At 40.3% G+C, this 27,106-nt stretch overlaps 2 protein-coding genes and 1 long non-coding RNA gene across 3 annotated transcripts; 2 read left to right on the top strand and 1 right to left on the bottom strand.

Moving 5' to 3' along the window:
- The first annotated feature begins 166 nt into the window (after positions 1 to 166).
- On the top strand, positions 167 to 2,621 carry LOC5511513. Its single transcript, XM_001631858.3, has one exon. It carries the CDS (start codon positions 318 to 320, stop codon positions 2,367 to 2,369), a length of 2,052 nt encoding a protein of 683 aa, XP_001631908.2. The 5' UTR covers positions 167 to 317; the 3' UTR covers positions 2,370 to 2,621.
- On the bottom strand, positions 2,622 to 26,226 carry LOC5500035 (UBX domain-containing protein 11). Its single transcript, XM_048728758.1, has 16 exons — positions 26,004 to 26,226; positions 25,698 to 25,744; positions 25,445 to 25,534; positions 25,118 to 25,212; positions 23,100 to 23,154; positions 19,852 to 19,925; positions 10,565 to 10,703; positions 9,411 to 9,541; positions 8,857 to 8,946; positions 8,582 to 8,659; positions 8,144 to 8,279; positions 7,479 to 7,582; positions 7,276 to 7,340; positions 6,799 to 6,889; positions 4,642 to 4,709; positions 2,622 to 3,702 (listed from the first exon to the last, which is right to left on the bottom strand). The coding sequence occupies exons 1-16, from the start codon at positions 26,057 to 26,059 to the stop codon at positions 3,570 to 3,572; spliced, it is 1,452 nt and encodes a 483-aa protein (XP_048584715.1). The 5' UTR covers positions 26,060 to 26,226; the 3' UTR covers positions 2,622 to 3,569.
- LOC116620673 lies at positions 6,965 to 8,706 on the top strand. The gene is made up of 3 exons (XR_004297157.2): positions 6,965 to 7,106; positions 7,296 to 7,470; positions 7,909 to 8,706. It is a non-coding gene; the product is annotated as an uncharacterized LOC116620673 (long non-coding RNA).
- Positions 26,227 to 27,106: the final 880 nt, after the last annotated feature.

Below are 27,106 nucleotides of genomic sequence, written 5' to 3'. Positions count from 1 at the left end.
AACTTTAAATAACATAAATGTAAAAGCGATGTAAATTGAAGTGATCTTAGTCTTATGCAGCACCAGAAAAATATAAAATATATATTCCCTACAGGTTTTGTTTTTCAAACAAGACTAAAAATACATGCTAAAAACATATCCGATTCATTATCGATGTGTTTTGCTGTTGTTATGGGAACCAGCTGATGTAGTTAGACGACGGCCATGTTTATTTTTAAGTAAAAACAGTTGGGACAAAGTTAGAGAGAAGGGAAAAACACCCTGATGGGGGAAGGAATAAAAAAATGCTAAGATAACTATCTAGAGGATTTAAAGACATGTCGAAGACGGAGCGGACAAAAGTGAATTTCGTTCTCTTGAAACAAATTCTCGACGAGGAAACGGCAAGTATTTCTACCGAAACTGACACTGAAAGCGAATTAGGGCAACACATAACAGACGCAGGTGAATCTCAGCCAGACAGCAAACAAGAAGGAAAAGAGAAAGACGATGCTGGTCCAGTCGGGCGATACCCAGTTGTTTTCTCACGGAAATGTAGATCCAAAAGCTGTCAAACAAAGCTCTCTGCTTTTCCTCTTTTCCCGGTTCCAGAGGAAACAGAATGGATCAGTGGTGACGATGACAGGGTAAAACGATCACATAGAAAGAGTCCAGAGAGAAAGAAAAAGCATCACACTTTAAATAAATCCACTACACCGATAAAAGACACAGATACATCGATTAGTAAAAAGAGATGGAAAGTAAAAAACAAGGAGACTGAGGAAGAATCTTCTACAGCAAAAACTAAGAACTTTGATGGAACAAGGAAAGAATTTGAGTCCGAGCACCAGTTAAAATCTACTAACAATCCAGTTTTACTTGCATGGATTCACCAGAAGAATAAACTAGCTCGCAAAATGCGTAGAGAAGAAAGAAAGCAAAAACGTGCGAAAAGAATAGCTCTTCAAGAAGAAGAGAGAATAAAGGACGAAAGACAAATTGAGTCTGAAAAAAGTGTAAGCCAATGGCTGAAATCAAAGAAAAAAGAAGCAAGGCAGGCATGGCGGAAAAACCATCCAAAGATTAATCCTTTTGATATGGGTGAGGGAGGTACATCAACACAAGAACCACCTCCAGAGTACACTGTAATAGAGACATTTACTCAGCCTGCATCTTCTGTGGACAAAGCTGGGTCTGTTGGTGAGGCCAATAAGGATGCTACATGCATGACGGAAAATTTGCCTGATAGAAACATAAATGCACAAAATGAGAGAAGACATAATAAGGTTATTGTTGTACAGCCAAATTATAGTGGGAGTGGGAAGTTTGATGTTCATAAGCAATCAGACAGACAGAGGCCTAAATCTGCCATGGAAACATCTTGTCAAAAAGAGAATAACAAACCAAGACCTCAGACAGCCAAGGGAAAATCACAAACTCGCCCAAAGACTGCAAAAGCTACAACTGGCTCAGAACAACCCAGCCCTAAAATGCAGTCTCTGAGTTATGACGAGTGGCTGAAACAGAAAAGGGAACAAGATAAAAAGCAAGCTATCAAGAAAAAGAGAGAAATTATTGACTCACACTTAGATGCTGTTGTCGCTGAGCTCGGAAAACAAAGAGTGGAACGGATATTAAATCCTAAGAAACATGTCAATACTGGGTTAAAGAACTACCCACGATCACCATCTCCTGCTAAGACTCCAGTATCAATGCGAACAGCAAGAGAAGAAAGCCCCTATAGATGGTTGACAGAGAAGAAATCACCACGCCCTGAACCCCAGGGTTGTGATTACCCTGATAATGAACACACTGACACAGTAGGAATTACCCTAAATAGTAAATCAAATGAAAAACAAGACTCTCCTAGTCCAAGATCAGCCCCAAAAAAACAAGCTGTGTCATTTTGTCAAGATATTACAGAACAGTGTGAGGGTTTGAAACCTTCCATGGATAAAGTCCTTGCCGTGCTTGATTCAGAGATCAAGAAATCAACTGAGAATATGACAACTTGTGCACAGAGAACGCAAGGGTTGTCTGTGACAGGAGGTACTTCTGGTAGTGATGTACAAAGCATTGACTCTGAATTCTCTAATCAGTCTTCTTCTTTACAAATCAGAGAGGCTAGAAGGCCTAAGTCTGCTAGGCCTACATCAGCCAGACCTAGAAACGCAAAACCTGGATTATCAGATGAACAAGTGAAAAAGAAAATACTGAGTGACTTAGATGTACTTGGTTTATGTGAATCACCACAAGCTAACAGCAGTGGAGTTGTTGAACAGTGTGAGAACCAGGAAAGTAGTACAGTAAGAGAGAATTATTTTGACTATGGGAGTGACGTGGATCCCCCTAGCATGAGGCCGGTTTCTACAGTAGATCATAGTTCTTGAAAATCATTCCCTTTTTTAGGCTAATTTGTCATACAAAAACATTTTATGTCTGCAGAAAATATTTTATAAAATAATAATGTGTACAATGAATCAGCCATTTGCACTGGCAATCTTTTGTGAAATAGGTGTATGTGTTAATTTGCTGGTTTAAATGCCATCAATAATTAACTTAGAAAACCATATAAAATGTAAGTAAAGGAGTGAAGGAATTCTACAAAATAAAACAACTAAATAAAACATTTCATGACAACATTTACAAGTAACCTTGACTGTTTTATGTTATAAGAATTATAATACAATATTTACAATAGCCGCCCATATTTAACATTTTATCTACTCAGTAACACACTAGGAACTATTTCTATTCACAAATACACACAAAAACTGATAATTTATTAAAACTCTGGCATAGCCTCATGCACACCCTGGATCCAGAGCCTTCTATTTTGCTTTATTTAGTTACAGGCTAAAGCAGCAGGAGCTTGCAAGTCTAAAAATAAGGCGCTCTGGACCCAGGATATCTCATGTACTCCTTTATTTTATCTTATGTATCAAAACTGGAGTATCTAATCTCTTGGTGTGGCATCATAATAACATACAAATAATCAAATTAATAGTGACAAAAATATCTTTGATTCTCTTGTTGGTGTGTACCAAGAGAAGATGATTTGTACCAAGAGAAGAAGATGTGATGATTTATACCAAGAGAAGACGGCGAGAAGATGATGTGATGATTTGTACCAAGAGAAGATGATGTGATGATTTGTACCAAGAGAAGATGATGTGATGATTTGTAGCAAGAGAAGATGATGTGATGATTTGTACCAAGAGAAGATGATGTGATGATTTGTACCAAGAGAAGATGATGTGATGATTTGTACCAAGAGAAGATGATGTGATGATTTGTACCAAGAGAAGATGATGTGATGATTTGTACCAAGAGAAGATGATTTGTACCAAGAGAAGAATCACATACAACTTAGGTGCCCCCAGTCTATGGTCAAGTTACAGAAAACATTTACATGTAACTAAAGTGGATGTTTTTCCAAAACACAGTCAGACAGTCACCATTTTGTGCTCATATTTTTTCTACATTTTGGCAAATTTTGTCTAATATTGACAACAGTTTTTATTTTTATTGTTGTCACATTGAAAATTTAGCCCAGAGTCCTCATAATCTTCCCCACCATAGTATCCCCATCAAGTTTTTCCTGGTAAAAGATGTAAAGTGGCATTTGGTACCAGGCCACACTCTTCCAAAGTTACAGTAGGGTCTGAGTACACCATATTAGGAAATGTTGACTTGATTTTGTATGGGGGGGAATTCTTTGGCCTGAAAAACAAAATACAGAAACTGTTAAAGGGACTCCTTGTGCCCTAAAATGTTTAATTCTTTTGTGGTCCTTAAGAGGTGCACACATTTATAAAGTACAATGTACTTTTTGGTGTCATCTTCTCTAAATAAGATTGTTAGTATTAGTATAATTATAGAAGTCAATATAGATGGTTGTCATAATATATACTGTAGTTCAAGCATTCATAAAATGACAAAAATTTGTGCTTCCCACTAATTTATTGGTCTAGCGCACATCTCTATATCACAGTTCATACTACTGCCTATCTAGTCATTTTTGTGAAGCAATCACACAAGTTTTTTTGCATCTGTAAGTAATTGTTTGTTCGTGAAGCTGGTGATGTTGGTCTAATAATAATATCATAAACGGCATGTTGACATAACTAAGCTCATACACCCAAAATCCTCTTCTTGGTTGTGAACACTTGATTTTCAATTATTTTTTTTAATACTAAAAACTTAGGCAAGGACCAAGAGAAAAAAACATGGGGGGAGGGTAAGCAAAAAAAAAAGAAGAAAAAATATTTGGTGCAGGCTGAGCTTCCCCCACAAAGCTTTGTGCAGCCTGAAAAATAATGTCTCCAATCCCTGGCTTCCGAATAAACAAAATAATGTCTCCAATCCCTGGCTTCCGAATAAACAAAATAATGTCTCCAATCCCTGGCTTCCGAATATACAGAATAATGTCTCCAATCCCTAGCTTCCAAATAAACAAAATAATGTCTCCAATCCCTGGCTTCCGAATAAACAAAATAATGTCTCCAATCCCTGGCTTCCGAATAAACAAAATTCGAGCTGAAAAAAATCGCCCACCCCTCCCATCACTTTTCAATTGGTCCAAATGTTGATGTCAATGTTGTTATGTAATGTGGAAACCAGGCTTTAACTAAACAAGGATTTAATTTTCATTGGCCTTACCTGACTGTATCCAAATAACTATGAATATCAGCAACTGTATCAGTAAAATTCATTTTCAAAATATAAGTCTGCAAATAAAAGAAGTTTGAATATATTTTCTTCAGCAAAAAGAAAAGGCGGTTACACAAAAGAACATGGGAAATCGCAAATAAGGAAACATATCTTAGCAAACAACTAGCACTATGAAAGATGTCCAAGAAGAAGATGAGAAATGCACTCACTAACTAGCGCATACAAACACCAGATACATATACATGCATGACTACCAAGCACTACGTAACAAAGACCCGCGTGACTAACAAACACTACATAACAAAGACGCGCGTGACTAACAAACACTACGTAACAAAGAACCGCGTGACTTACAAACATCACGTAACAAAGACGCGCGTGACTTACAAACACCACGTAACAAAGACGCGCGTGACTAACAAACACTACGTAACAAAGACGCGCGTGACTAACAAACACCACGTAACAAAGGCGCGCGTGACTTACAAACACTACATAACAAAGACGCGCGTGACTAACAAACACTACGTAACAAAGACGTGTGTGACTTACAAACACCACGTAACAAAGACGCGCGTGATTAACAAACATTACGCAACAAAGACGCGCGTGACTAACAAACACTACGTAACAAAGACGTGTGTGACTTACAAACACCACGTAACAAAGACGCGCGTGATTAACAAACACTACGTAACAAAGACCCGCGTGACTTACAAACATCACGTAACAAAGACCCGCGTGACTTACAAACACCACGTAACAAAGACGCGCGTGACTTACAAACACTACGTAACAAAGACGCGCGTGACTTACAAACACCACGTAACAAAGACGTGTGTGACTTACAAACATCACGTAACAAAGACGTGTGTGACTTACAAACACCACGTAACAAAGACGCGCGTGATTAACAAACACTACGTAACAAAGACCCGCGTGACTTACAAACATCACGTAACAAAGACGCGCGTGACTTACAAACACCACGTAACAAAGACGCGCGTGACTAACAAACACTACGTAACAAAGACGTGTGTGACTAACAAACACCACGTAACAAAGACGCGCGTTACTTACAAACACTACGTAACAAAGACGCGCGTTACTTACAAACACCACGTAACAAAGACGCGCGTGATTAACAAACCTTACGTAACAAAGAACCGCGTGACTTACAAACATCACGTAACAAAGACGCGCGTGACTTACAAACACCACGTAACAAAGACGCGCGTGACTAACAAACACTACGTAACAAAGACGCGCGTGACTAACAAACACCACGTAACAAAGACGCGCGTGACTAACAAACACTACGTAACAAAGACGCGCGTGATTAACAAACACTACGTAACAAAGACCCGCGTGACTTACAAACATCACGTAACAATGACGTGCGTGACTTACAAACACCACGTAACAAAGACGCGCGTGACTTACAAACTCCACGTAACAAAGACGCGCGTGACTAACAAACACTACGTAACAAAGACGCGCGTGACTAACAAACACCACGTAACAAAGACGCGCGTGACTAACAAACACCACGTAACAAAGACGCGCGTGACTTACAAACACTACGTAACAAAGACGCGCGTGACTTACAAACACTACGTAACAAAGACACGCATGACTAACAAACACTACGTAACAAAGACGCGCGTGATTAACAAACACCACGTAACAAAGACGCGCGTGATTAACAAACACCACGTAACAAAGACGCGCATGACTAACAAACACCACGTAACAAAGACGCGCATGACTAACAAACACCACGCAACAAAGACGCGCATGACTAACAAACACCACGTAACAAAGACGCGCGTGACTTACAAACACTACGTAACAAAGACGCGCGTGACTTACAAACACTACGTAACAAAGACGCGCATGACTAACAAACACTACGTAACAAAGACGCGCGTGATTAACAAACACCACGTAACAAAGACGCGCATGACTAACAAACACCACGTAACAAAGACGCGCATGACTAACAAACACCACGCAACAAAGACGCGCATGACTAACAAACACCACGTAACAAAGACGCGCGTGACTAACGAACACCACGTAACAAAGACGCGCGTGACTATGCAACAAATGCGCGGATAACGAAGAAATGCATCTGGCTTTTACCTGCTCGCCATTCTCGGATTTAATCCTGAGGGTCGTGACACGAGACGCCGCGGAAAACACGCGCTCAGAGGAGTTAGCTTTGTCATCCGCTCTGTAAAACATCACAAAATACTCACTTTCCACATAATACATTTTCTTGCACTTTGTTGCTGCATTTGTGAAGTGTAATTGAGTTGCAGTTACTCTTCTAGTAAGTCCTCAACACCGACAATTGGAAAGAAAGGTGCATAGGTTAAGGGCGTAACGTGTTTACACCAAAGGCAGCCTACAAAATTACAATGACGAAGATAATACATTTCGGCTAAAAGGTTGGTGCTATACCGTATATACAATAGTACGGTACTATATCGCAGACAAATCCGTTGGCTAACGGAGCTGTATTTAGAAAGGGGCTGTATTTAGAAAGTCTCATACCAGTTCATACATGACCTACACATTATCTTATTAACGATAACCACAATGCCACTCTACCCCCACCTGGCCTTGATGTCTTGCAGTGCCGGAGTCTCAACGACGATGACGTCATTCTGACTACCAGAGCCCTAGAAACACAGCACATGGCGTGAGGGCACACTATAGTCTAAGCCAAAGGCTAAAAAAGCCATGAATTCAGCTGATCTGGATGACAAAGCAGCAAATAGTACTCCTCTCTTACATTTTGATCTTTGACCAGTAAGTACCTTGATAGTTTGTTCAACCCCTGCTCTGACGTCAATTATCTTCCCCTCCTTGACAACGGCCTGCGGTAGACGTGACAGGAACTGTTCCATTGAGTGCTTGGGGCCTTAACAGGGCGGAGGGAAGACTATCAGTTATGAAGGGGGGAGGTTGTAATATCAATAACCTAACAAATTAGACAGAAAGTAGTCTGTATAGTCACTTTATATGGTAAAGGTAGAAAGACTACTGTACAAGCAACTGTAGAGAATAAATGGGTGTGGTCACATGTACCAGGGTGCAAGTGGCATATCATACACTTCTGCAAAACAGAGTATGTTTTTCTGGATGTTAAACAAAGCTTTGACCAAGGGTCAAACAGAGGTGTTCAGAAGCATGGCACATCAACCTGGTGTCATGCACCCGACTAAGGTCCTTTTCTTAAAATTTTAGAAAAAAAAACCTGGGGGAGCGGCATTCCTATAGAACCAAGATGAGATGTTGACTCCAAGATGAGATGTTGACTCTGAGATGAGATGTTGACTCTGAGATGAGATGTTGACTCTGAGATGAGATGTTGACTCTGAGATGAGATGTTGACTCTGAGATGAGATGTTGACTCTGAGATGAGATGCTGACTCTAACATGAGATGCTGACAGAATGCTGTTGTCACATGGTTGTACATACCAGGAGCTGTGCTTGTTACTTGTCTGATGGCAGACAGGGATCCTTCTGAAGTCTTCTTATCCAGACTTTGGCCTTCACCGGGGAAGAGGATCTCAGTACGGCGATCACTATAAACAGTCTCTCTTCTATCTGTGACCTGCACATAGTGCAACCGCATTTAGCATATTTTGAATATGTCTTTTTTCATGTCTCACAAAATTGTTCTTTGTCCTTACTAATGGTACTCTTCTAAGTTATTTAAAAAAAGAAACTAAAGAAACTCGGAAAACTTTATTGTATGTTTTGTAAAGGACCTTAGACAAGTAGTTGTGAATGTTTCAGCGTAGTAAAGTAGCATGGTAGATTCCCGGAAAGTCATAGCCCTACTGTAACCATACTTATACTAATATCTTATATCTAATGACGTGAAAACTTCATTGAGAGAATATGTAGACTCACATTAATCGGCACGCCATCAGGATATCGTGACTGCAGTTCTGAAGGGAAATAGCCTTCCATGATATCTCTCATGCATTGCTGAGAATGGGAACAAGTATTGGAACAATAATAAAGTATGAATTTCGCATTGGTGTGATCTCTGGCCATGTTATTTTTCGCTTTGTGACATCATTTAATCTTGCTTCACTCGATTACTGACTCCGAGGTTGACTTGGGGCAAGTCTATCATTTTTCATACATTAAAAGTGTACTGTAAGTACTGTAATCATTTTTACCTGTGTTGTTGGATCTGTAAAAGGCCTGAAAGGACCTTCAAACATGACAATACCATTGTAGTACAGTGCCAGTGGAATGGAGTCTGGAACCTAAAGCACAAAACGTTCAATACATTAATTAAGGCCCAAATAAGGAAAAGCATTTTTAATTAAAATTAAAATTTCAAGATTCTTTAGTAACTTGGAGAAAAAAAAATTAGGAGGTAGTATTGTTTTTAGGAGGTAGTATTGTTCAGTAAGAGAGACATGTTCCTGGCATATTCCCTTTTCATGTGCTAATGAAAAGGATCTTTTGAACTCTTGTTTATTCATTCACTAGCAGGGCACTTATCTCAATATTCAGACTTCAGCTCTGACCCTCAATACATTTTACTAGAACAACACAATAGTTATCTCATTGACATTGCACATCTTTCTCTTTTGGGTTCCAAAAGCCTACCATTTTGTCATCCTTCCATTTTTTCATTCAGGGTGGTACTTATTTTGGGAGCTAATTAAACCAGCTGGGTGCTTATTAAAAGCAAGGGGTTAAAACAAGCATTCAACATGACTACCTTGAGTCTTGCACCATCTTTAGTACGAGAGATGACTGCACACCCCTCCCCTGCCAGTACATTTAGCTCCTTGACGTTTTTTAACACAAGGTCGAAATTTACTTCAAATGATGGGTTTGCAACTGAAGCAGCTATGAAGAAAGGATAAAAATAATCAAGTATTTAAAAATGAGAAAAAGGTACAGGTCTAGAGTAACATAACCTCCACTTGCGAGTACTCGAGACTCGTGCATATTCTACTTAAGAGTGGTTCGAGAGTATCGACTCGCCAAATATTCATAAGCTTGAGCGTGTTTGCGAGTGATTTAGTTCGTTGTTCTCTAGTCGATGACATGAAATAATTACGACTGCGTGCGTGGTTAGTGGAGTAAACTCAGAGACATCGAACAATATTTTTTTCGCTATCTCGCGAACTTTAGCAAAACAACTTGAATTTATAAACGAACACTCCTGGGTTTTCTCTTTAGATATAACAGCAAGCAAAGAAAAATAATAAATAATAAAACGTAGAAAGGGCTCCAGTTGTTTTTATTTTCAAGAGATTATTTACCAATTTGCGTAAATGAATGCGAACACGCTTCGCTGTAACGCAACGATGTGAGTCAGTCATAAAACGAATCGCAAATAACACTTGATATACTTCGAGAACAGCGCTAAACACATCTACCTCTTCAGTCATCATTACACCATTATCTCTAGACCTGTACTGTAGACTAACCATTCATCAGGCTATCCTACTATTTTCATGCAGTCTTTCATAAAATTTATTGGGTACATAAATACAATAAATTTTATAACTTGCAATGGACCCCCTAACTTATAGTTGGCAGTGCTTCTTAACTAGCATCAAGTAAGTAAGTAGACTTTATTTAGAATGTAGGTAACAAATAATAGCTATGCTAATAAACTTGTGGCACTCCAAATGGCGCAAAATAGGTGTGTCTTGCTGGAGCATTGATAGCTACACCCCACACCCTGTAGTAGCCACACCTATTTGGATTCCACACCCCACACCCTGTAGTAGCCACACCTACCTGGATTCCACACCCCACACCCTGTAGTAGCCACACCTACCTGGATTCCACACCCCACACCCTGTAGTAGCCACACCTACCTGGATTCCACACCCCACACCCTGTAGTAGCCACACCTACCTGGATTCCACACTCCACACCCTGTAGGGGTGACCATAGAATCTTCATTAGGATGTGCATCATCATCAAGAGGCATATAAGCACTCTCTGTTGGCGAACTGTTTCCAACCCAGACCATGCCATAATCAGCTAAAAACTCCTACAAATACATGAAATTTCATGATTAAGATTCACTTATACTCCAAAAAATCACACTACTGCCCTTCTATACTGTACCTTACACTTGGTAGCACTACTGCCCTTCTATACTGTACCTTACACTTGGTAGCACTACTGCCCTTCTATACTGTACCTTACACTTGGTAACACTACTGCCCTTCTATACTGTACCATACACTTAATAGCACTACTGCCCTTCTATACTGTATCTTACACTTGGTAGCACTACTGCCCTTCTATACTGTACCTTACACTTGGTAGCACTACTGCCCTTCTATACTGTACCTTACACTTGGTAACACTACTGCCCTTCTATACTGTACCTTACACTTGGTAGCACTATTGCCCTTCTATACTGTATCTTACACTTGGTAACACTACTGCCCTTCTATACTCTACCATACACTTGGTAGCACTACTGCCCTTCTATACTGTACCTTACACTTGGTAGCACTACTGCCCTTCTATACTGTACCTTACACTTGGTAACACTACTGCCCTTCTATTCTGTACCTCACACTTCGTAGCACTACTGCCCTTCTATACTGTACCATCCACTTGGTAGCACTACTGCCCTTCTATACTGTACCTTACACTTGGTAACACTACTGCCCTTCTATACTGTACCTCACACTTAATAGCACTACTGCCCTTCTATACTGTATCTTACACTTGGTAACACTACTGCCCTTCTATACTCTACCATACACTTGGTAGCACTACTGCCCTTCTATACTGTACCTTACACTTGGTAGCACCACTGCCCTTCTATACTGTACCTTACACTTGGTAACACTACTGCCCTTCTATACTGTACCTTACACTTGATAGCACTACTGCCCTTCTATACTGTACCTTACACTTGGTAGCACTACTGCCCTTCTATACTGTACCTTACACTTGGTAACACTACTGCCCTTCTATACTGTACCTTACACTTGGTAACACTACTGCCCTTCTATACTCTACCATACACTTGGTAGCACTACTGCCCTTCTATACTGTATCTTACACTTGGTAACACTACTGCCCTTCTATACTCTACCATACACTTGGTAGCACTACTGCCCTTCTATACTGTACCCTTACACTTGGTAACACTACACTGCCCTTCTATACTGTACCTTACACTTGGTAACACTACTGCCCTTCTATACTGTACCATACACTTGGTAGCACTACTGCCCTTCTATACTGTACCATACACTTGGTAGCACTACTGCCCTTCTATACTGTACCTTACACTTGGTAGCACTACTGCACTTCTATACTGTACCTTACACTTGGTAACACTACTGCCCTTCTATACTGTACCATACACTTGGTAGCACTACTGCCCTTCTATACTGTACCTTACACTTGGTAACACTACTGCCCTTCTATACTCTACCATACACTTAATAGCACTACTGCCCTTCTATACTCTACCATACACTTGGTAGCACTACTGCCCTTCTATACTGTATCTTACACTTGGTAACACTACTGCCCTTCTATACTCTACCATACACTTGGTAGCACTACTGCCCTTCTATACTGTACCCTTACACTTGGTAACACTACACTGCCCTTCTATACTGTACCTTACACTTGGTAACACTACTGCCCTTCTATACTGTACCATACACTTGGTAGCACTACTGCCCTTCTATACTGTACCATACACTTGGTAGCACTACTGCCCTTCTATACTGTACCTTACACTTGGTAGCACTACTGCACTTCTATACTGTACCTTACACTTGGTAACACTACTGCCCTTCTATACTGTACCATACACTTGGTAGCACTACTGCCCTTCTATACTGTACCTTACACTTGGTAACACTACTGCCCTTCTATACTCTACCATACACTTAATAGCACTACTGCCCTTCTATACTGTATCTTACACTTGGTAGCACTACTGCCCTTCTATACTGTACCTTACACTTGGTAGCACTACTGCCCTTCTATACTGTACCTTACACTTGGTAACACTACTGCCCTTCTATACTGTACCTTACACTTGGTAGCACTACTGCCCTTCTATACTCTACCTTACACTTGGTAGCACTACTGCCCTTCTATACTGTACCTTACACTTGGTAGCACTACTGCCCTTCTATACTGTACCTTACACTTGGTAACACTACTGCCCTTCTATACTGTACCTTACACTTGGTAGCACTACTGCCCTTCTATACTCTACCTTACACTTGGTAGCACTACTGCCCTTCTATACTGTACCTTACACTTGGTAGCACTACTGCCCTTCTATACTGTATCTTACACTTGGTAACACTACTGCCCTTCTATACTCTACCATACACTTAATAGCACTACTGCCCTTCTATACTGTACCATACACTTGGTAACACTACTGCCCTTCTATACTCTACCTTACACTTGGTAACACTACTGCCCTTCTATACTGTACCTTACACTTGGTAGCACTACTGCCCTTCTATACTGTACCTTACACTTGGTAGCACTACTGCCCTTCTATACTCTACCTTACACTTGGTAACACTACTGCCCTTCTATACTGTACCTTACACTTGGTAGCACTACTGCCCTTCTATACTGTACCATACACTTGGTAACACTACTGCCCTTCTATACTGTACCTTACACTTGGTAGCACTACTGCCCTTCTATACTCTACCTTACACTTGGTAACACTACTGCCCTTCTATACTGTACCTTACACTTGGTAGCACTACTGCCCTTCTATACTGTACCTTACACTTGGTAGCACTACTGCCCTTCTATACTGTACCATACACTTGGTAACACTACTGCCCTTCTATACTGTACCATACACTTGGTAGCACTACTGCCCTTCTATACTGTACCATACACTTGGTAACACTACTGCCCTTCTATACTCTACCTTACACTTGGTAACACTACTGCCCTTCTATACTGTACCTTACACTTGGTAGCACTACTGCCCTTTTATACTGTACCTTACACTTGGTAACACTACACTGCCCTTCTATACTGTACCTTACACTTAATAGCACTACTGCCCTTCTATACTCTACCTTACACTTGGTAGCACTACTGCCCTTTTATACTGTACCTTACACTTGGTAACACTACACTGCCCTTCTATACTGTACCTTACACTTGGTAGCACTACTGCCCTTCTATACTGTACCATACACTTGGTAACACTACTGCCCTTCTATACTGTACCATACACTTGGTAGCACTACTGCCCTTCTATACTGTACCATACACTTGGTAGCACTACTGCCCTTCTATACTGTACCATACACTTGGTAGCACTACTGCCCTTCTATACTGTACCTTACACTTGGTAGCACTACTGCCCTTCTATACTGTACCTTACACTTGGTAGCACTACTGCCCTTCTATACTGTACCATACACTTGGTAGCACTACTGCCCTTCTATACTGTACCTTACACTTGGTAGCACTACTGCCCTTCTATACTGTACCCATACACTTGGTAACACTACTGCCCTTCTATACTGTACCCATACACTTGGTAACACTACTGCCCTTCTATACTGTACCATACACTTGGTAGCACTACTGCCCTTCTATACTGTACCATACACTTGGTAGCACTACTGCCCTTCTATACTGTACCTTACACTTGGTAACACTACTGCCCTTCTATACTGTACCCATACACTTGGTAACACTACTGCCCTTCTATACTGTACCATACACTTGGTAGCACTACTGCCCTTCTATACTGTACCATACACTTGGTAGCACTACTGCCCTTCTATACTGTACCTTACACTTGGTAACACTACTGCCCTTCTATACTGTACCCATACACTTGGTAACACTACTGCCCTTCTATACTGTACCATACACTTGGTAGCACTACTGCCCTTCTATACTGTACCATACACTTGGTAGCACTACTGCCCTTCTATACTGTACCTTACACTTGGTAACACTACTGCCCTTCTATACTGTACCATACACTTGGTAGCACTACTGCCCTTCTATACTGTACCTTACACTTGGTAACAGTACTGCCCTTCTATACTGTACCTTACACTTGGTAACACTACTGCCCTTCTATACTGTACCTTACACTTGGTAACACTACTGCCCTTCTATACTGTACCATACACTTGGTAGCACTACTGCCCTTCTATACTGTACCATACACTTGGTAGCACTACTGCCCTTCTATACTGTACCATACACTTGGTAGCACTACTGCCCTTCTATACTCTACCATACACTTGGTAACACTACTGCACTTCTATACTGTACCATACACTTGGTAACACTACTGCCCTTCTATACTGTACCTTACACTTGGTAACACTACTGCCCTTCTATACTGTACCATACACTTGGTAGCACTACTGCCCTTCTATACTCTACCATACACTTGGTAACACTACTGCCCTTCTATACTGTACCATACACTTGGTAGCACTACTGCCCTTCTATACTGTACCATACACTTGGTAGCACTACTGCACTTCTATACTGTACCTTACACTTGGTAACACTACTGCCCTTCTATACTGTACCATACACTTGGTAGCACTACTGCCCTTCTATACTGTACCTTACACTTGGTAACACTACTGCCCTTCTATACTGTACCTTACACTTGGTAACACTACTGCCCTTCTATACTGTACCTTACACTTGGTAGCACTACTGCCCTTCTATACTCTACCATACACTTGGTAACACTACTGCCCTTCTATACTGTACCTTACACTTGGTAACACTACTGCCCTTCTATACTCTACCATACACTTGGTAACACTACTGCCCTTCTATACTGTACCATACACTTGGTAGCACTACTGCCCTTCTATACTGTACCATACACTTGGTAGCACTACTGCCCTTCTATACTGTACCTTACACTTGGTAACACTACTGCCCTTCTATACTGTACCATACACTTGGTAGCACTACTGCCCTTCTATACTGTACCTTACACTTGGTAACACTACTGCCCTTCTATACTGTACCTTACACTTGGTAACACTACTGCCCTTCTATACTGTACCTTACACTTGGTAACACTACTGCCCTTCTATACTGTACCATACACTTGGTAGCACCACTGCCCTTCTATACTGTACCATACACTTGGTAGCACTACTGCCCTTCTATACTGTACCATACACTTGGTAGCACTACTGCCCTTCTATACTCTACCATACACTTGGTAACACTACTGCCCTTCTATACTGTACCATACACTTGGTAACACTACTGCCCTTCTATACTGTACCATACACTTGGTAGCACTACTGCCCTTCTATACTGTACCATACACTTGGTAGCACTACTGCCCTTCTATACTGTACCATACACTTGGTAGCACTACTGCCCTTCTATACTCTACCATACACTTGGTAACACTACTGCCCTTCTATACTGTACCATACACTTGGTAGCACTACTGCCCTTCTATACTGTACCATACACTTGGTAGCACTACTGCCCTTCTATACTGTACCTTACACTTGGTAACACTACTGCCCTTCTATACTGTACCATACACTTGCTAGCACTACTGCCCTTCTATACTGTACCTTACACTTGGTAACACTACTGCCCTTCTATACTGTACCTTACACTTGGTAACACTACTGCCCTTCTATACTGTACCTTACACTTGGTAGCACTACTGCCCTTCTATACTCTACCATACACTTGGTAACACTACTGCCCTTCTATACTGTACCTTACACTTGGTAACACTACTGCCCTTCTATACTGTACCATACACTTGGTAGCACTACTGCCCTTCTATACTGTACCTTACACTTGGTAACACTACTGCCCTTCTATACTGTACCTTACACTTGGTAGCACTACTGCCCTTCTATACTGTACCTTACACTTGGTAGCACTACTGCCCTTCTATACTCTACCATACACTTGGTAGCACTACTGCCCTTCTATACTGTACCTTACACTTGGTAGCACTACTGCCCTTCTATACTGTACCTTACACTTGGTAGCACTACTGCCCTTCTATTCTGTACCTTACACTTGGTAGCACTACTGCCCTTCTATACTCTACCATACACTTGGTAGCACTACTGCCCTTCTATACTGTACCTTACACTTGGTAGCACTACTGCCCTTCTATACTCTACCATACACTTGGTAACACTACTGCCCTTCTATACTGTACCATACACTTGGTAGCACTACTGCCCTTCTATACTCTACCATACACTTGGTAGCACTACTGCCCTTCTATACTGTACCTTACACTTGGTAGCACTACTGCCCTTCTATACTGTACCTTACACTTGGTAGCACTACTGCCCTTCTATACTGTACCTTACACTTGGTAGCACTACTGCCCTTCTATACTGTATCTTACACTTGGTAACACTACTGCCCTTCTATACTCTACCTTACACTTGGTAACACTACTGCCCTTCTATACTGTATCTTACACTTGGTAACACTACTGCCCTTCTATACTGTACCATACACTTGGTAGCACTACTGCCCTTCTATACTCTACCTTACACTTGGTAACACTACTGCCCTTCTATACTGTACCATACACTTGGTAACACTACTGCCCTTTTATACTGTACCTCACACTTGGTAGCACTACTGCCCTTCTATACTGTACCTCACACTTGGTAGCACTACTGCCCTTCTATACTCTACCTTACACTTGGTAACACTACTGCCCTTCTATACTGTACCATACACTTGGTAACACTACTGCCCTTCTATACTGTACCTCACACTTGGTAACACTACTGCCCTTCTATACTGTACCTCACACTTGGTAGCACTACTGCCCTTCTATACTGTATCTTACACTTGGTAACACTACTGCCCTTCTATACTGTACCATACACTTGGTAACACTACTGCCCTTCTATACTGTACCTCACACTTGGTAGCACTACTGCCCTTCTATACTCTACCTTACACTTGGTAACACTACTGCCCTTCTATACTGTACCATACACTTGGTAACACTACTGCCCTTCTATACTGTACCTCACACTTGGTAACACTACTGCCCTTCTATACTGTACCTCACACTTGGTAGCACTACTGCCCTTCTATACTGTATCTTACACTTGGTAACACTACTGCCCTTCTATACTGTACCATACACTTGGTAGCACTACTGCCCTTCTATACTGTACCATACACCTGGTAACACTACTGCCCTTCTATACTGTACCATACACTTGGTAGCACTACTGCCCTTCTATACTGTACCATACACTTGGTAGCACTACTGCCCTTCTATACTGTACCATACACTTGGTAACACTACTGCCCTTCTATACTGTACCATACACTTGGTAGCACTACTGCCCTTCTATACTGTACCATACACCTGGTAACACTACTGCCCTTCTATACTGTACCATACACTTGGTAACACTACTGCCCTTCTATACTGTACCATACACCTGGTAACACTACTGCCCTTCTATACTGTACCATACACTTGGTAACACTACTGCCCTTCTATACTCTACCTTACACTTGGTAACACTACTGCCCTTCTATACTCTACCTCACACTTGGTAGCACTACTGCCCTTCTATACTGTACCTCACACTTGGTAGCACAACTGCCCTTCTATACTCTACCTTACACTTGGTAACACTACTGCCCTTCTATACTGTACCATACACTTGGTAACACTACTGCCCTTCTACACTCTACCATACACTTGGTAGCACTACTGCCCTTCTATACTGTACCTCACACTTGGTAACACTACTGCCCTTCTATACTGTACCTCACACTTGGTAGCACTACTGCCCTTCTATACTGTATCTTACACTTGGTAACACTACTGCCCTTCTATACTGTACCATACACTTGGTAACACTACTGCCCTTCTATACTGTACCTCACACTTGGTAGCACTACTGCCCTTCTATACTCTACCTTACACTTGGTAACACTACTGCCCTTCTATACTGTACCATACACTTGGTAACACTACTGCCCTTCTATACTGTACCTCACACTTGGTAACACTACTGCCCTTCTATACTGTACCTCACACTTGGTAGCACTACTGCCCTTCTATACTGTATCTTACACTTGGTAACACTACTGCCCTTCTATACTGTACCATACACTTGGTAGCACTACTGCCCTTCTATACTGTACCTTACACTTGGTAGCACTACTGCCCTTCTATACTGTACCATACACCTGGTACAGCACTACTGCCCTTCTATACTGTACCATACACTTGGTAACACTACTGCCCTTCTATACTGTACCTTACACTTGGTAACACTACTGCCCTTCTATACTGCACCATACACCTGGTAGCACTACTGCCCTTCTATACTGTACCATACACCTGGTAGCACTACTGCCCTTCTATACTGTACCATACACTTGGTAACACTACTGCCCTTCTATACTGTACCTTACACTTGGTAGCACTACTGCCCTTCTATACTGTACCATACACTTGGTAACACTACTGCCCTTCTATACTGTACCTTACACTTGGTAGCACTACTGCCCTTCTATACTGTACCTTACACTTGGTAACACTACTGCCCTTCTATACTGTACCATACACTTGGTAGCACTACTGCCCTTCTATACTGTACCTTACACTTGGTAACACTACTGCCCTTCTATACTGTATCTTACACTTGGTAACACTACTGCCCTTCTATACTGTACCATACACTTGGTAACACTACTGCCCTTCTATACTGTACCATACACTTGGTAACACTACTGCCCTTCTATACTGTACCATACACTTGGTAGCACTACTGCCCTTCTATACTGTACCATACACTTGGTAACACTACTGCCCTTCTATACTCTACCATACACTTGGTAACACTACTGCCCTTCTATACTCTACCTTATACTTGGTAGCACTACTGCCCTTCTATACTGTATCTTACACTTACATACTGTACATACTCTTACATACTTTACATACTCTTACATACTCTTACATACTGTACATACTCTTACATACTGTACATACACTTACATACTGTACATACACTTACATACTGTACATACTCTTACATACTGTACATACTCTTACATACTGTACATACTCTTACATACTGTACATACTCTTACATACTGTACATACTCTTACATACTGTACATACTCTTACATACTGTACCTCCATTTCATGAACTTGTGCCTGAAGAGCCTGGCACTTTCTTTCCAAGTCCCCAATGGTACCAGAACTATATCCTAAAGAATATCAAAAACTAGTTTTTGACAAATACAGTAGAACATTAATATACTGGCATTGAAAAATTGCATATTGTTATATTTTACAGTAAAGTGTATATCATTTTCCATATATTAAGAAGATTCGATACAGTTTCCCGAATGCCCAACCATCCTGTCAATCACAACTCGTATCTTCTGCTACAGATATCAGATGATCAAACTATTTAGCTATGCCATGTAGCTAGGGATGAATTTTATGAAAATGTAACATTTGTTTGCATTGCTGTTTCTATGGCAACGGAATGGTAAACCCGTTAAATTCACTATTTGCGAAATGCTGTTGGCTACAGCTAAAATTCTTAACAAATAAGCTATAGGATATTGTACATTGGTCGACACTTAGAGGAAGCAATCTGCATTTTTGATCATAAGTTTTAGGGGCCATTCCTGGGACTATTTAAAACTTTCAAAATGAAGAAATTGAACTTTCTTGCTTTTTTAGCTGCCATGTAAAATTTCGCCAATTAATCTTTTCGTGGTTTTCGTAGAATAAAATTTAGATATTGAGAAACATTTGGGTTTGAGATTCATTGAAGGGTTGTATGTAAGCGATTAGATTTTTTTGGAAATGGACAACCCTTCAATGAAGCTCAAAGTTTACATGGCGGCTAAAAAACTTTAATTTCTTCATTTTGAAAGTATTAAATAGTCCCAGGAATGGACCCTAAAACTTACAATCAAAAAATTTTTAGTAGGCTAAATAACAATGTTGAAAAATCCTTGCTTGCATTCAGGGGCGAATTTCAAAGTAGGTAAATAACATAGTGACTGAAAATAAAAATATGCCAATTTCTCGGAATCCCCCTATAGATTTTAATAAAATTTCCACTAAGTGTCGACCAAGGTCTGATGTACAATATCCGATAGCTTTTCTTTTAAAAATTTCCCTGTAGCGAACAACAATTAGCGAATAGTGAATTTAACAGGTTCGCCGTTCCATTGCCATAAAAACAGCAATGTAAACACATGTTACATTTTTATAAAGTTCATTCCTAGCTACATGGCATGGCCAAATAGTTTGACGATCTGATCCCTGTAGCAGAAGATACGAGTTGTGATTGGCAGGATGGTTGGAGATTCGGGAAACTGCATGGAATCTCCTTAAATTTATGTTATTGGGATCTGTAGGAATCATTAACAGTACTGAAACTACTGTTTCTGCTTCATGGCTATTTTACAAATCACATGTCGTACCCATGTGACTCATGGCTATTCTACACATCACATGTCATAACCATGTGACTTACGGCTATTCTACACATCACATTTCATACCCATGTGACTCACGGCTATTCTACACATCACATGTCATACCCATGTGACTCACGGCTATTCTACACATCACATGTCATACCCATGTGACTCACGGCTATTCTACACATCACATGTCATATCCATGTGACTCACGGCTATTCTTCACGTCACATGTCATACCCATGTGACTTACGGCTATTCTACACATCACGTGTCGTACCCATGTGACTCATGGCTATTCTACACATCACATGTCATACCCATGTGACTCATGGCTATTCTACACATCACATGTCATACCCATGTGACTCATGGCTATTCTAAACATCACATGTCATACCCATGTGACTCATGGCTATTCTACACATCACATGTCATACCCATGTGACTCACGGCTATTCTACACATCACATGTCATACATATGTGACTCACGGCTATTCTACACATCACATGTAATACCCATGTGACTCATGGCTATTCTACACATCACATGTCATAACCATGTGACTTACGGCTTTCCTTCACATCACATGTCATACCCATGTGACTCACGGCTATTCTACACATCACGTGTCATATCCATGTGACTCATGGCTATTCTACACATCACGTGTCATATCCATGTGTATCACGGCTATTCTACACATCACGTGTCATACCCATGTGACTCACGGCTATTCTACACATCACGTGTCGTACCCATGTGACTCATGGCTATTCTACACATGTCATAACCATGTGACTCACGGCTATCCTTCACATCACATGTCATACCCATGTGACTCATGGCTATTCTACACATCACATGTCATACCCATGTGACTCATGGCTATTCTACACATCACATGTCATACCCATGTGACTCACGGCTATTCTACACATCACATGTCATACCCATGTGACTTATGGCTATTCTACACATCACGTGTCGTACATATGTGACTCATGGCTATTCTACACATCACATGTCATACCCATGTTAATCACGGCTATTCTACACATCACATGTCATACCCATGTGACTCATGGCTATTCTACACATCACATGTCATACCCATGTGACTCACGGCTATTCTACACATCACATGTCATAACCATGTGACTCACGGCTATCCTTCACATCACATGTCATACCCATGTGACTCATGGCTATTCTACACATCACATGCCATACCCATGTGACTCACGGCTATTCTACACATCACATGTCTTACCCATGTGACTCATGGCTATTCTACACATCACATGTCATATCCATGTGACTCACGACTATTCTACACATCACATGTCATACCCATGTTAATCACGGCTATTCTACACATCACGTCATACCCATGTGACTCACGGCTATTCAATCAATCATTACGTGCTAAATTATGCAGGATTTTGCGATAAAAATTTTGCAGGATTCTTTACTGAATTACTTGCTAAATTACACGGAATATCAACTGTTATGCCCAAACTACATTTTGTACCGAAGGGAAGCAGGAAATAACTTAAAAAAGGTTTATTTTTAGGCGAGTTATCATTGGCTCCTAGCCACCAGCCAATTAGAGAAGGTATTTTATTATAAGTCCTAGGCCTTCGCGGTTTAGCAAAGAATGCCTAGTCATTTTATTTGTTTTCGAAATTCAGTTCGAAATATCGCACTCTTACGAAGAATATATGTCTTTTTTACGAGAAATAGAGGCAAGAACCCTAAAAGAACACATCAGCTGTGCACTTAAATGTTTTGTCTTTCAAAATTTAGCTAAATAATGCAGGATTACTCGGATTACGCAGAGAAAGCCAAATTATGTGCTTCCAAACGCGCGCTATTCCAGAAGCCCTGACTCATGGCTATTCTACAGATCACATGTCATAACCATGTGACTCACCTCTTGCTTTGTCCAGAAGCTGAACTTTCTCTTGAAGAATTTTGATTTTCTTATCCTTAGAAAGAAACAAAGCAAAAATAATTTAAAGTATCAAGTATCAAGTACAGGATATTGTAATGCTAAGCTGACATATGTAAAGCACTTTAATTTTGAAATGACATGCTTCATCTCAGTATATGTGATAGTAACTCTGCACTCTGGGTCAGGATGCAATATTTGTTATACACTGTACTTTATGTGTATAGTGTTTGAAGCAGGAAAAAAGGAGTAATCGATTACTCTATAAGCTCCTCACATTAAACTTCAAATTTCTCTCTGGTCTTTTTTGCAGTCATCAAACAGAACATGATTTGATCTGTTCAAAGCTGAAAGACCAACTTAAGGTTGATTTCTGTAATGACCATTGCAAAAATAGAAGAATCCAAATTTTCCACTCAGCACTGCCTTTTGAAAATGACATTTCACCCCTCCCTAGAGATACTTTTCAAGGTGACATTTCACTCTTTCCTAGTGAGACTTATCAAGATGACATTTCACTCTTTCCTAGTGAGACTAATCAAGATGACATTTCACTCTTTCCTAGTGAGACTTATCAAGATGACATTTCACTCTTTCCTAGTGAGACTTATCAAGATGACATTTCACTCTTTCCTAGTGAGACTTATCAAGATGACATTTCACTCTTTTCCTAGTGAGACTTATAAAGATGACATTTCACTCTTTCCTAGTGAGACTTATCAAGATGACATTTCACTCTTTCCTAGTGAGACTTATCAAGATGACATTTCACTATTTCCTAGTGAGACTTATCAAGATGACATTTCACTCTTTTCTAGTGAGACTTACATATCAAAATGACATTTCACTCTTTCCTAGTAAGACTTATCAAGATGACATTTCACTCTTTCCTAGTGAGACTTATCAAGATGACATTTCACTCTTTCCTAGTGAGACTTATCAAGATGACATTTCACTCTTTCCTAGTGAGACTTATCAAGATGACATTTCACTATTTCCTAGTGAGACTTATCAAGATGACATTTCACTCTTTTCTAGTGAGACTTACATATCAAGATGACATTTCACTCTTTCTTAGTGTGACTTATCAAGATGACATTTCACTCTTTCCTAGTGAGACTTATCAAGATGACATTTCACTCTTTCCTAGTGAGACTTATCAAGATGACATTTCACTCTTTCCTAGTGAGACTTATCAAGATGACATTTCACTCTTTTCTAGTGAGACTTACATATCAAGATGACATTTCACTCTTTCTTAGTGAGAATTATCAAGATGACATTTCACTCTTTTCTTGTGAGACTTATCAAGATGGCATTTCACTCTTTACTAGTGAGACTTATCAAGATGACATTTCACTCTTTCCTAGTGAGACTTATCAAGATGACATTTCACTCTTTCCTAGTGAGACTTATCAAGATGACATTTCACTCTTTCCTAGTGAGATTTATCAAGATGACATTTCACTCTTTTCTAGTGAGACTTATCAAGATGACATTTCACTCTTTCCTAGTGAAAGTTGACATTTCACTCTTTCCTAGTGAGACTTATCAAGATGACATATTTTCACTCTTTCCTAGTGAGACTTATTAAGATGACATTTCACTCTTTGCTAGTGAGACTTATCAAGATGACATATTTTAACTCTTTCCTAGTGAGACTTATCAAGATGACATTTCACTCTTTCCTAGTGAGACTTATCAAGATGACATTTCACTCTTTCCCAGTGAGACTTATCAAGATGACATTTCACTCTTTCCTAGTGAGACTTATCAAGATGACATTTTACTTTTCTCTAGTGAGACTTATCAAGATGACATTTTACTTTTCTCTAGTGAGACTTATCAAGATGAGATTTCTCTCTTTCCTAGTGAGACTTATCAAGATGACATTTCACTCTTTCCTAGTGAGACTTATCAAGATTTTCTTCTTTTAAAGGCTGCACAAAGATGACTATCCCAAAAAGTTTGCCCTTCACTGGGAATTTGACTTTTATTACCTTGTCAATGATTTCTTTCTTTGCATTTCTTAATTCATTTTCAGCCTGTGCCAGTCTGCTTACCATACTGCCCATCAACTCATGGTCGCTTGGGGCTGAAATGAGAAAATGCATAAGTTAGAAAAGTTAGTAGCTAATTTAAGTTCTCCATGCAAATTGGTTTCCCCCTCTCTTGTTCTTTATTTGAGAAAGAAGTAATTCCCTACTGAGTAGTGGGTGGAGTTTGTCTCCATGGAAACCTCATGCGAACTGCCTGCAACTGCTTGCCATGACCTCATGGTTTACCTATGCCAGCTTTAAACAATGCACTCTAATGTTGACACAAACCTGTCATTGGACCTTTGTGACTAGCTTTTGGAAGTCTTCCTAAGACGTCTCTTCTAAGGAAATCACTTGGTATCTCACTCAACATTTTCTCTGAAATAACCAGAAATTAACAACTACTATAGCAGTAGTCAACTCAAGATTATAATTGAGAATATATCACAGCTCTATTATTATAATGCCATAGATAAGCTGAACAAATGGACAACAACAACAACAAAAACAACAACAACAACAAGAAATGAACGACAAATACCTGGTGTCATATCCATAGCTGCATTTCTATAAGGCACTGTTGGCTGTCTGTAATTTTCAGATTAATAAAGAATTTTACAGCTAATGACTAAAAAACTTTACAGTTGTAAGGATTATATATTTGGTTTACTTAAGTAGCTTATCTAACTAACGCCCTCCGATTCACCGTGAGAAACAAACGATTATTCCATAGCAAATGAATGTTTCATATTAAATAATAGTTAGGCAAGGAGCAGGAATAGCTCGGATCTAACCGTACAATTTTGTCAGTTCATGTGTTTATCCGAAATACAAACGTTTTTTTCACCTGGGATTCAAAGGGTTTCGCCTGCCCTTCTTGAGACTTGATGTTGGAGAACTCATCCTGGACAAGGAGAACAGACACTATTAGCTAAATTTCACCGGCTAAATTTCACTGAGGCATCAGTTGATAGTTAGATCTTGGCAAGAAGTCCCTAAAATACTAGAACATTAGGCATTGTTGTCACTGTTGTCAAGCCCGCCATTTTGGTTTGAAGCCTCGGACCAGGCCACCCAGAAAACATGGCACAGGAGGCCCGAAATTAAAAAATAATTTCGGGGAATTCATAGATCTGACGTGATAAATAGAAGCCAGCGAAGTGCAACCCAAATGTCCCACAAAGCTATTTTTTGTCAACTTGCAGTGATTTAAGTGCGGGGAAAAGTAAAAGAGAATGCCGAATTCGCTGTTTACGCCTGACTTTTAACTACAATTTTTACCGGCAAACTTCAAGATTTACAGCAATAATACAAACGACAGTCTCATTCTTATACAGTTATATGTAATTGAAGTAACCACATGAAGGCTGTTATTGCATCTTCATGCTCTTTCCTGATTGGCTATTCGTGCGCGCGTGATTGACATGTCGGATCTATGAATTTCCTTCTCTCTCAAGAAGAAATTATATGATTGACAACTTTCTCAACTATTAGGGTCGGTTGAGTTATTTTAGATTCATGAATCGTGAAATGGACAATTGACGCTTCGTGGAAGGAGATATTTTATCAACGATTATTTCTCAATTATAGCCAAATTCGTTGTTGCGCGACCTCACAGAATCCCAAATTTCGTTCCTTGTTTGGAAATAGCGCGTAGTCAATTAACCAAACAATCAAAACCAGACAAACCACCCCCAAAGCTTGTGTCACTACGCGCTATTCCCAAACGAGACAAAGACTTTGCGCCGAGGTCGCGCAACAACGAATTTGGCTGTAACATTTGAACATGTTGTCCCAACCCCATCCACGAAGAAACCTTATTTTCTTATCAAAAACGGTCATCAATTCCCCGATTCTTTGCGAATGCTCGAAAATGTTTGCCGTGAAATGTGAATTCCGATAAGTCGTGACTCGTTAGGAAACCGCCCTACCACCCCTGAATTATTATGT

Source organism: Nematostella vectensis, chromosome 6 (genome assembly GCF_932526225.1).
Source record: "Nematostella vectensis chromosome 6, jaNemVect1.1, whole genome shotgun sequence".
NCBI classification, from domain to species: Eukaryota; Metazoa; Cnidaria; class Anthozoa; order Actiniaria; family Edwardsiidae; genus Nematostella; species Nematostella vectensis.
This window is presented reverse-complemented; position numbering and strand designations above follow the sequence as displayed.

What these genes read in the sequence shown, in the direction of transcription:
- LOC5500035 (XM_048728758.1), bottom strand. Translation starts at nt 26,059, where the DNA reads ATGAGTTCTCCAACATCAAGTCTCAAGAAGGGCAGGCGAAACCCTTTG. An exon ending in TCACAAAGGTCCAATGACAG is followed by an intron (nt 25,213 to 25,444) that starts GTTTGTGTCAAC and finishes TTCTCATTTCAG; the next exon opens with CCCCAAGCGACCATGAGTTG. An exon ending in AGAAAGAAATCATTGACAAG is followed by an intron (nt 23,155 to 25,117) that starts GTAATAAAAGTC and finishes TTTCTTTCTAAG; the next exon opens with GATAAGAAAATCAAAATTCT.
- LOC5511513 (XM_001631858.3), top strand. Translation starts at nt 318, where the DNA reads ATGTCGAAGACGGAGCGGACAAAAGTGAATTTCGTTCTCTTGAAACAA.